The 11,767-nt window shown below is 40.5% G+C and overlaps 2 protein-coding genes across 4 annotated transcripts; one reads left to right on the top strand and one right to left on the bottom strand.

Moving 5' to 3' along the window:
- Positions 1 to 363: 363 nt before the first annotated feature.
- Positions 364 to 4,285, bottom strand: bora (bora aurora kinase A activator). 2 transcript variants are annotated; one of them, XM_086179622.1, is made up of 12 exons: positions 4,131 to 4,285; positions 3,741 to 3,888; positions 3,551 to 3,657; positions 3,297 to 3,342; positions 3,107 to 3,185; positions 2,985 to 3,029; positions 2,836 to 2,892; positions 2,467 to 2,738; positions 2,065 to 2,227; positions 1,392 to 1,957; positions 1,166 to 1,306; positions 364 to 970 (listed from the first exon to the last, which is right to left on the bottom strand). In XM_086179622.1, the coding sequence occupies exons 2-12, from the start codon at positions 3,882 to 3,884 to the stop codon at positions 950 to 952; spliced, it is 1,641 nt and encodes a 546-aa protein (XP_086035748.1). In that variant the 5' UTR covers positions 3,885 to 3,888; positions 4,131 to 4,285; the 3' UTR covers positions 364 to 949. The 2 variants fall into 2 exon arrangements, with proteins under 2 accessions (XP_086035748.1, XP_086035749.1); XM_086179623.1 differs by having other exon boundaries at positions 3,741 to 3,884; positions 4,131 to 4,273.
- Positions 4,286 to 4,302: 17 nt separating this feature from the next.
- On the top strand, positions 4,303 to 6,321 carry mzt1 (mitotic spindle organizing protein 1). 2 transcript variants are annotated; one of them, XM_086179625.1, is made up of 4 exons: positions 4,314 to 4,440; positions 4,522 to 4,602; positions 4,775 to 4,920; positions 5,805 to 6,321. In XM_086179625.1, the coding sequence occupies exons 2-4, from the start codon at positions 4,551 to 4,553 to the stop codon at positions 5,826 to 5,828; spliced, it is 222 nt and encodes a 73-aa protein (XP_086035751.1). In that variant the 5' UTR covers positions 4,314 to 4,440; positions 4,522 to 4,550; the 3' UTR covers positions 5,829 to 6,321. The 2 variants fall into 2 exon arrangements, with proteins under 2 accessions (XP_086035750.1, XP_086035751.1); XM_086179624.1 differs by having other exon boundaries at positions 4,303 to 4,602; positions 5,805 to 6,320.
- Positions 6,322 to 11,767: the final 5,446 nt, after the last annotated feature.

Below are 11,767 nucleotides of genomic sequence, written 5' to 3'. Positions count from 1 at the left end.
TGTTAAAACAGGGGAGGAAAAAATTAACTTAGCTGGAGGTTTTATAACTTTTAGCTCCATCAAAAGCTACTCAAAAACTTCAAACCACAATTTTTACGATGTGGACAAGATGACATGCAAAATGAGGATTTGAAAAGCAGCAAACTGTCACTGTTAGAACATAGTGTGGTGGTAAATGTACATGTCAGTATCACTTAAATATGGCGAATATTTAATTTTGACAAACAGGAGTGTAGTTATATTATGAATACGTGACGGGATGATAAATGAAGATTTTAGTGCTCAACCTTGAATATCATTTGTCAACAAATTGAGAAAAATCCTTCTCAAAAATACAAAAAAAAACAAAGTTCAAGCCAGAAAAAGAATTCAAGTTCATTTAATGTGGCAACTGTTCACAAATGGCTCCCGAGTTATGTCAGTGGCATTATCCAGTGGGTCTTTGGGATAAATATTCTAACAATCCAAATAAGATCCACAAGTAACCTGAATTTTAACAAATGTTAATTCATTTAAAAAAAAAAAATCTCATAATTACCATGGTAAACAATTAAAAAAAAAAATACAGTACAAATCTGATTTCATCTGAAAATTAGAATTCATCACGTCAAATTGGGTTTACAGCAAACCAAATGGATACACAGCATTCCAGGAAATGTGCAAGTTCAAAACAAAACTGGCATTTTTTTTTCTTTTTCCAAAAAACAGTTGACACACACCTATTTTGCGAGAGTTACCAAAGAGGCTGTGTGAAGTCGACTCCCCTCTAACCTGTTATGAAACATTGGTAAACCTGTCCGCTGGTACCTCATTGATCCCCTCCACCATAACCACTCATTTGACAGAAATGCTTTTAACAATGTGCAAACTTTGTTGTAATTGATTGCAAAATAATCAGCTCATGCTTCAGCTAGAGCAGGCGTCCCGTTCAGTTCATCGATCAGGTGGTTCAGTGGTGAGGATGAAACCCCTGTAGAATGAGGGAAAAAAAATATATATATATTTAATGATGTAAAAACTTTGAAGGGATGCCTTTCAGCATGGACGAAACCAGGGGTTCCTACATTTAAGAGTCTGGGACAGGCCAACAATTTATTCTGCGTTATACTATTAGCTGAGAAATGGCACCTGAAAGTAAGTGGTGTGTAAAGGGTTAAAACAGTACCTTTTGTTTGGAGTGTCTTGTGGGCTGGAAGGCCTCCTCTGCCAGGTTTGAACTGAAGGACTCTTTGCTGTGACAGTCTGAACTGACGCCGTCTATAAGACTGGCGGTGCCTGCTGAGGTAGTATTGTACCCGCTGTCCACCTGAACACACACACATATATTATATATTTACCTCCCAGTGGCCAACTAGAGAAGCAACCACCAGAATGTGATGGGTGACACACACCTGCATACTGCAATCATAGCGAATGCTGCTTCCCTCCACCAGCAGAGAGACAAACATCTGAGAGCTTTCTACTGCTGACACATTGCCCATACGTGAGCTTGTCAGCTGCCCCGAAGGCCCTCCGGTCTCTACCCCTTCATCCTCGTCCTCCTCCAACCTCATTTCCTCGCCTGTCCCCTTTTTCATAGCTTCCAGAGGACCCATGGTGACGCACTCTGTGTCAGCGGAGTGAATGTTCAGTGCCAGGGGTGAAGATGGATCCAGTTCCATGGAGGGAAGAGAAGATGAGGAAGGGGAGGACGCATGTTGATCCTCAGCCTCCTGACTGTCCTGTAGCTTAGGGTTGAGGATCGGAGAGATGAGGGGAGGGGAAGCCCAGCAACGAAATCTGGCCTTGGGTTTAGATCGAGGGTTGTGCTGGAGCTCATTGTGGCTATGAAGCTGACGAGGGGAACAGCTACGAATGGGAGAACAACCTTCGACAAACGGACTCTCAGTGCAGGAAGGAATATCAATATCCAGTGGACCAATGTGTGGAGTGAAATTGCACGGCTGCATCCTCTCAGCTGAGGAAAGGATAAATAAGATAGGCGTGGGAAAAGAAAGTCAATATGAATAAAGACAAACTGGTTTTACTCAGTCTGATGTTATTCTGGACATTATCAGTGTCTACCTGAGCCTACGGGTGTGTGAACTGCATGTGCAACAATGGGGGAAATTGTAGGAGAGGCGAGGGCGGCTGGAGACGACCTATCAGGGAACAGAGGACTGTTGATGCTGCCGAGACTGCAGTCCCGGAAGCGGCCATGCTGGATGGGACTAGACGAGAACTGACCCTGCAAAGACAATCCGAATTGGGAATGCAATTTTTTTCAGCTGTTTGATTTATCAATAATATCAAAGTTAAAAGTTTTTTTAATCAAACAAAAATAGATTTGCTCTGCACATGACACACAGAGTTTCCTGTTAATACTTGCCCCTAAAGCATTACACCCATGTTTATGAAATTCTGTGTTCAGATACTCTATGATAAGAATGAAAATCCATCATTTCCTCACTCCATGTGTCCACTCACCGTAGAGGGAGTAGGGGCAGAAACACCACAAGACAGTGGGGAGGAAAAGGTTGCGTTGCCCTCAAAACCTTCTATCTGTCGTGCACCTCCCTCTATTTGGATTAGCGGCGACCTCTCAGGCCTATCGTGGCCTCTTTCTGGGCTCGGTGGACTGGAGCTGTCAGAGCCGCTGTAACTGCCTTGGCCATCCAGAAAGAGTTTTCGTCTTAAAGAGGATGAGCTAAGACTCTCCTGAACAGCATCGCATGCCTCCTCGTTGCGGTAATACTCCCCTGATGCAAGGGAAGAAGCAGACATTACTGCATGATGCCGGAAAAAAAAACTTTGAAAAACTCGACTCTCCCATGTTAGTGTTACTTAGAGTCTCACCAAGAAGTTTCTCCAAATCAAAAGCCAAAGGTAATGAAAGCGTTGTCTGACAAGCCACTATAAAAGACACAAGACCAAAAACCAGTTGTAATATTTTTTAAAAAAGAGAGCGAGAGAGAAATATGACATCACTCAGAGAACCCACCAACCTGAGTGTTTTTCAGGCTCCTCAGCAATCGTCGGAGACAGAGAACCTAAAGATTTAAAGACAAAATACGATACAATAAAAGACCAGAATCTTACATGAGACCAGAGGCAAGCATACACTTACTTTTCTTATACACCTGAGGATTTTTACGGGTGTGTGGTGCTGCCCAGGGGGATGGTACAATGGCTTCCTTAGTGAAAAACTTTATGGGAGATGAAAAAAAACAAAAAAAAAACATGTACACACGCAGTGAAATTGTATGACCTTCTCTTGTCTTGTACCATCACCAGCAGCAGCAGCAGCAGCAACATACCTGTTCAATAGCATTCTGCCGCTTCTCCTCAATGTCAGAATCCGTCCTAGATGTTACCAGAGACATCACATTTTATAATCAATGGGCTGCATTTTTGGTATAGTTTATTATTTCTGTTTGGGTTTTTATTTATATTTTGTTGTTTGAAATAAAAGTATGATTCATTCATTAACATTCTCATCATAATAAAATGAATTAGTATTTATTTCTATTCATAGCTATGCAAAGCACCAAAATAATCACCACAACAGAACCTTGTCTGGCTGAGATAAAAAGACTGTCTCTGGATTTCTTCAGGGTCTATGTGCACTGGGAGAAGACTGGCCATTTCATCGATGGACCAGTTAAACTTTGGTGGGGTCTGTGGAGGAGAAAGGCGAGGGAATTGCTAAAACGCAAAAAAGCAATTTTTTGAGATACAACATTTAGACTTGAGGAACTTACAGCTTTACATGGTTTAGACTTGAAGACAGATGGACTGGGCACCAGGGGTTCCCGGAGATGGCGGTAGTCATTCGGACTCTCGAAGGGGTTCCTTATGGAAGGTTTTCCTGGAGTCTCTGGAGTGATCTGGAGCTCAACATCCATCTTACTTGACCACAACATGTTACAGTGAGGAAATAGAACAAATACAAAGCCAGCACAGACGTTTTTTGTTTTTGTTTTTTTTCCATATAGACATTGGATAAATTTGGATGGTTGTGTTCTGCTATTTTATTTAATTATCTTGGCATCATTACTTTCTAACTAGTCTTCGAATCTGGTTCTATCGTTACGTAAAACACATTTCTTCTGCCTCCTACTACCTAATGCGTGCGACCATTTGATACTTACATTTGTGACCGTTCCAGGAATTTACTCCTAAGGATAAAATCCAAATTTATTCAGGAAACAGCAAACAATCCGCATTGAGGAAGCTTCAAACGTTGATTTCAATTTCGCCCTCAGGGACCGCGAGCCAATAGAAAAGTAGCCGGATGTGCTTTGGAACCAATGAAGGCAATTGTGTCGTCACTTCCTCCGCTGATTCGTTGTTGGTGATTTAGCAGGGTAGCTTGGTAGTTAGGGACTAATATTATCTCTTACCACTTTCGTACTTAGCTTATAACGTGTATAAAATGACTGCGAAACCTTTGCAATCAGGGTAAACCCTTTTTTCACTACATTAATAGTCTTGTGTGCGGTAGTCATTCCGTTCAAGTCCGGTTCGTTTGATACTTGTTAGCAGGCAGAGCGAGCTACCCAGTCAACACCATGGCAAGTACATCAAACACAAACCTCAACGCAGTCCGGGAGACCATGGACGGTAATTGCGTATTTAAGGAATAATATCAAACGTTACTGCAAGTGATTTAGCTTTTGTTAATACCTTTTGTCTGTAATGGCCCAGTAACTAATTGTGCTGTGGAAACGCGGGAGTTAAGTCTTTTTTAGCTGTCACAACTGTTAACTTGCGTTTGTCTTTTAACCTTGAACAGTGCTATTGGAGATCTCCAGACTACTGAACACCGGTTTGGACATGGAGTCTTTGTCCATCTGTGTGAGACTGTGTGAGCAGGGCATCAACCCAGAAGCTCTGTCTGCAGTCATTAAAGAGCTGCGGAAAGCCTCGGAAACCCTCAAGGTAAGTTTACTGGAGATATTCGCTGAAAACTGACAATCCAGTGGAAAGCAATGTTGAAAAGCAGGTCAGACAACAATAATGGATATTTTTTGTGGCAATGGGGTTTTAAATATAACTTATAACTGCGGCATTATTGTTAGACTCAACTTGTCATTCTGTCAACAAAGAATTTTGTGTTTTCAATTCAGCATGTACCACATTTAAGACTGATGAATATGAAAAAAATGTTCAATATCAGTAACTTTACCGATACTATGGCTTTGATACCAGTTTGGTACGTTTAAATTGGTAAATATCCACTTTTAACTAAATGATAGTTACAACACACATTACATTACAAATATTTGGTATTAGTGTTTCGCTTTTGGTCATTTTCACCCATCACATTTATGTTTCAATCACTTTTTTGACATTTGATTGGACTGAGGCAGTTTGGACTGTGTCATGAGAGCGTCAATAAAGTTCCAAATACCCTGTCCTAATTACAGTATGTTTTTCTCATTGATTATTGATATTTTTACCCTCCAAGACAGTATGGTATTAAAGTCAAGTTCTTTTGGATTACTGTTGAATTTCGATTATTTTACCTTAGCGTGCTACTTGCTGTTGAGCGGTTGAGGGATAACATCTGACATACGTCAGGTTTACCACTTCAGAGTGACTGAGTCATTCATTTGAACCACTATTAGGGACAACTGGTAACATGAAACAATTCCCCTTTTCCATGCAATGTGAATTCTTAAAATGAGTTTGATGTTAGTTTTGTTTCCACACACTTTTTTTTTCTCAATTTTTGCTGTTTATAAAAAAATCAGAATTTTACCAAATGCTGTTAACTATAATGGTGTAGTACTAACACTGTTTGCATTTATCTTCCATTACAGGCTTCTGAAAACTGTACAAACTGAAGATGAACAATGATCAACTCAGTTTGGGACCTTTTTTAATGGGGGTCGCTCCCCATTCCTTGGATCTGTGCTGTGGGAACTCCAGCCAATCAGATCTGCTGTCTTGGCACTTTGTCCTCTGTGACTATCATGCTCCTGTTCTGTGTTTTGACTGGTGTCAAAGGTTTTAGATACTGGTGTCAACCTCAGTCCTCATCTTAAAGGGCACACTCAGCCATTCTGCCTCTAATATCAGTTTTTCCAGCCTCCATTTTGTAAAGTATTAAGTCCATCCTGCCTTAATTTAACAGCATGCTTCTTATTTCTGGTTGTCAGCTTACGTTGTATTTTTCATGAAGATGTCATTTTCAATTTTGTAATTTGTTTTTTGATATTAAGCATTATACATTTTCAAGTTAAATATCTCCATTTCTATTGTTTATTTGACCATAAATGATCAAAATTTGAATTAAAATATTACAGTCAACAACCACAAGGTGGTGGTGTGGCATTCTGATTCAAAGCTGAAGTCCTCCAACTGCAAGTTTCCTGTCTCAGGAGTGTTTCTGATACTGATCTTTATGAGCAATCAAGTCATTTTATCTAAACCGGTTTTTAATCACGTTTTCACTTCCACAGTGGATGACAAGTCTTTTATGCATTTTTCATTTGATCATTACAGAAATACTTTCAGACCTGGTCGTAAGAAAAGAAACATCAGTTAAAACATTACACTATACAGTGCAGCCAGCCAATCACACCCAGGAGCTACATGCTAGGCAACTGAACACGCGGAACGGTCATTCTAACTTTGTCTGTTACATTTTACTTCTAAAGCCTGAAATCACAAACCAGAATTTTCCCTGAGGGCCTTTTCAATTTGTGTATGATACAACATCCTCTTTCTCAAGACCCTTGATCTTATACATAGAGGGGAAAAAAAAGTCTTGACAGGGAGAAATGGAATTAGAGCTCCAAAAAAGTGAAACTCTTACTTTGACAACGGCTAAAGTTGAGGAAATTAACTAGAAAAATACTTAAGTGAAGACTTAAGATAAAGTACACAACTGGACACCCCATTCACTTTTTTTGACTGTAAAAGTGACAGGACTAATTGAACTGATATCTTGGCTCATTTATTCCTATGCTTTAAAAAAAAAAAAAAACTTGTGAGACATTGCAAACCTTTTATCAACCACAAATGAAACCGTTCATCAGGTATCCAACCACATGGTGCTTGTTTTGTTTCTCCATTGTTTGTTGAATAGCTCCATTCATCTTGTAGACGAGTAAAAATGCTGAGAGCACAAAACGTTCCTCCACAGGCCAATATAGAGGCTGGAAGCACCCTCTCTGCCGTGAGGGCTTGTATCTTGTGTGTGTGTGTGTGTGGGGGGGGGGGGGGTCCTTTCAGTTTGGGCAAGTTTAGGTGTTACTGCCTCTCTCAAGATGTCTACAAATGAGTAACCCCCTAAGCCCTCAGCCCTCCCAGGCACACCACAGAGAAAGCCAGGAAGCGAGCGTCGGTGTAAGCATTTCTGTCTTCTGCTTTGTCTCGCCATCTTGACTGACAGGCTGTGGGTCTAAATCTCCATACTGCTCCTTTGATCTCTTCATACAGTATCTCTCTGTTCCTCGATACCAGCAGCATGTTAGCTAAGGAGGCGAAGCATACAGATGTGGTGCAGTGGGCTCTCCTTGATAAGCCCAAACAACCCCTGGCCTCTGTGTGTGTGTGTGTGTGGAGGGGGTGAGTGGCGATGTTGATGGAGGGAGACCCACATTGAGAATCTTTGTCTTTCACAAAGGAACAACAAAAAAAAAGCAGTTTTGCATGGCTTGATTGGCTACTGTGGGCGTGGGATTCAGGATGCATTGCTCTCTGTTTGATGTGTTTGAAGGGTTTCTCCTGATCCAAGCTGGCTACTTTGATCTCTGTAAAACAAAATATTCCCAAATCCCATAGTCCTGACTGAGAGATTAGCGTCCATATATGCATAAACATCTAAGAGGTGTTCAACTAGGGCAGTGGTCAGGTCACATGACTATATCAACTTAAGAGGCAAGCAGGTCCTCACATCAAAACTTCTAAAGGTGTTTATGTTTGTATGTCTGATAATTATCCCGGGCCGAGGATTATTTTTCTGATAAATGAGGGCATTCTCATTTAAAAGTGAAAGACCCATGTGTTCTGGTAATAATCTCGGTGTGTGAAATGGATGTTACAAAAATAATTAGACTGATTAGTAGTTCCTTGTGTATAAGAATGCGCTGTTGATGTTCAAAACTAAATTATGGACATGAAAAACAACCAGTGTGTATACAGAATTTAACAAAAGCAGATTAGAATTCACTCTCATCCCTACTAAGGAAAGTCTGTTTGTTGTGTTATTTAGGTGATAATGAATACCACTCCATCTTTGCTCATTAAGAGCAACACTTATTAATAAAATGTCCGTTTCTAATTAATTCTGGCTGCATGATTACTTAAAACTTGACTGTCTTTTTTATTTTATTTTTTTGTAGTTTGGAAGTTTTTTATTTGCTGTTTATTGTCAGGTAAGATGTCATGATCAATCATCAGATCTCTATTTATGTCTGTATGGTCTGAAACTTATAAGTAAATCTTAGAAGCTCACAATCACACAGCATTTTGTGACTTAAGTAATCGATTTGATCGATTAATCTTTTAACAACGTGAAGCGTCACTGACCGTATTCGTCCTACGAGGAGTTCTGTGACCTTGTTCTAGCTCACTCCAACATACCACCCTTGATTAAATACAGGCCGTACTTTTACACGTTTAATATTATACTATTTAGGTCCCAATTAAATTCACTGCAAGGAAATTGGATCATAAACTCTTTAAAGGATCGTTAACAATCATTAGACAGGATAATGGCGTGGCAATCAAAATCTGTTTTAAAAAAAAAATCCAAAGTCTTTTAGTGACTTTGTTGTTTTTGGACATTTTCCAAGCTGATTAATGTAGAATTGATTGATTAACAGTTGTAATTAGCTGTCTTCTGCATAGATGCATAATAATCATATATCTGCTTGCTTGTTTGAAAGTATTAATTGGTTTCATTAACAAACGCAGTTAATTGAATAACAATTAACAAAGTTGGTAATGGCACCGTCACAGTGCCTGCAAACTCCCTTGTGTTTTCCCCACGATGATAATGAAACCACCTTTTATCAGATTGGAATTTTGTGTGTTGGACTATGTAATGACTAATATGATATTGGGCTTATTAGTTTATTCAAGTGGCTCACTGAGGCGTTAAGCTGGTATTGAACACTTTGTGTTTAACAGGTAGGCACCATATGCTGCCTTAATCAGACATTGGAATCACATTTGGTTGTTAAATTGTCTCCTAATAAAAGCAGGTAGTAAAACAACTTGAGCTAATTCGATTTCGGGCGAGTTTGGGTGAAGCGAACAGCTGTTCGTGTGTGTGTGTGTGTGTGTGTGTGTGTGTGTGTGTGTGTGTGTGTGCGTGTGTGTGTGCGTGCGTGTGTGTGCGTGTGCGTGCGTGTGTGTGTTGAATTGTTTTAACATTGCCTCGCTAGTTTTGTTTTTTGTCCTTTCTTAAATAGCTCAACTTTTCTTGTAGAAAATAGAGAGGGAGGGTGGACGAGCTGTCCACTCTCCTTTAAAGAAGACAATAGCAGGCATATTGTAGTGACAGCTTGCATTGTGCGTGTGTGTGTGTGTGTGTGTGTGTGTGTGTGTGTGTGTGTGTGTGCAAGAAGAAGGGGGAAAGAGGAAAAGAATGTGTGTTATGCTAGAAAAACAGAAAAACAGAGAGAGAGGAAAAGTGTGTGTGTGTGTGTGTGTGTGTGTGTGTGTGTGTGTGTGTGTGTGTATGCGTGTGTTACAATGACAGCTTGTATTCTTCGTGATTAATGATGTGCTGTGTGACTTGATAAGTGCTTCGGAGGACCAACGCTTGTTTCAATTAGACCTTGTGAAGGTCGCGACGCCGCGCCGGCCTCTCATTATCATATCCATAATCAATCCACATTATCATAGGGGAATGTGGAATGGATGTGTGATATCTTGGTCATACACACATACATACACATACACGCACACAAACACATAATCACATACCATAACACTATGACACCCTCTCTCACTCAAAAGAGCACACACACACACACACACACACCCATCACTCCACGTTGATTTGAATCATAACAGTGGCTGTCGGGACGGATTGTCTGTTCAGATTAAGAGTGTGTATCTGAGAATTAAGCAGCGTTGATGGTGGTGGCATTTCAGATCCCCTCTGCAGACTCAAATGCCAAAACATCATTCTGTCACCCCCCCCCCCCCCCACCCCAGCTTGCTCCTACAACCACACATAAGACGAGATATACACACACACACACACACACACGCACATACTTACCCAGGACCCTGGGGCATTTTTAATAGAGGCGAAGTGATTCGTATGTTTTTACTCCTCTAATGAGAACAGATTGAGTGGTATTTACACTTCATCGGCTGATCTAACCACCTACACATTTCCCTCATGCTTCTGCTCAGTGGCCAAAAGAGACATGTGGAAAGGACCAGAGCTTGGCTTCAACACAGCAACACAACGTGAGCATTATCTTTGTCTCCCTGGCTCACGGTAGCACAACAGCAAGACAAATATGAACTGTTAAATCTACGCCCAGATTTACTTTCTTTAAGGAAACTGTCATCGAAGTTTGAGATCAGACTCAAAATACTGCCAAGCACTCAAGGAGCGGGAGACCAGAGAAGCAGTGAATCTAACCCTAACCCGATTTGATCAGTCCAGTCAAGGTTGAGACAGAGAAAACTGATGTGTTGACACAAATGGTGCATTTTGGTTTAAGTGAAGAATCACACTTTAGGTCACTGGAGCAACGACTGTAGAGGAATGAATGCAGGCACTTAAAATATTGCTGCGCATCAGTGAGTCAGGCACAAGCGTCTAGGAAGCAGGGCTTGTGTACGAACAAGGGACCTTGTGATTCCCAGAGCTCCGGCTTAGTGAGAGAAGTCGGTGTAATCTAGCGAATGGAAAAAAGTTGTGTTGAATTTCTATGACGAGGGATTGTGTTTTTGTATTTCTTAAGTCTCATGTAACTGGATATTTCAAATTAGACTCCAAAATTCAATTTTCATGTCAACTTTTTTTTTTTACTTCACCTAGACAACAGGTCAATGACAGACTTGCTGCCGGCGAGCAGGTGTAAATCTCATCTAAGTTAGGGGCAACATTTTGGGTTAAGTTTTAGCACCTACAGCTGATTTGTTCGGAATTTTTCAAGGTTTTTAAGTTCGGACGGTCTCTGTAGCGCCACCATCAGGACTATTGGTGTAGCCAGCTGCGCAGATCATCTTGCATAAAACTGGACCTCTGTTTTTTGTTTGTAGTGTTTTTTTATTTTTTCATGCATGGCAACATGATTTTCTTCAGAAGAAGACAGCCCCTAATTATTAACTCTGCCATACAAGAGAAGGTCTTAGGAACCTCATGTCAAACACTGTTAGCATGATATAGTTTCCTTCCTTTCCTACAGTTTTCTTCTCTCTGTATGTTCTTAAATGTTTTAATTTACTATTCTTGCTTTATGCATCAGTGCATTATTTCATTTGAGGGGGTTTTACGTAGGCCACAATAGCTGCTGTATGAATTAAACCTATGACCTTCCTGTTGTGACACAAAGTCATTTCCCACCAGGGCATCCTGCAACCGACTGGTAACAGCACTCTCTTAGACAGTATGGCTGCATACCAAATATGCATGGACACACTAAGCATCTATAATCATAAATCATTTCTTTTGGTAGGCATGTTGTCAATCAGGCCAACTCATGTGGGTTAACTGGGTTCATATATCAGGAAATCTATCTGATATGATCTTTAAACCAAGCATTTCACTTCTTATTAAACACTTAAAGGTGAAAATTTACTTCAC

The sequence above is a fragment of the Aulostomus chinensis genome, chromosome 16, assembly GCF_037954235.1.
Source record: "Aulostomus chinensis isolate RoL2024-O1b breed Wild chromosome 16, RoL_Achi_v1.0, whole genome shotgun sequence".
Classification (NCBI taxonomy): domain Eukaryota; kingdom Metazoa; phylum Chordata; class Actinopteri; order Syngnathiformes; family Aulostomidae; genus Aulostomus; species Aulostomus chinensis.
Note: the sequence above shows the minus strand (reverse complement) of the source record. Positions and strands in the feature narration are given on the sequence as shown.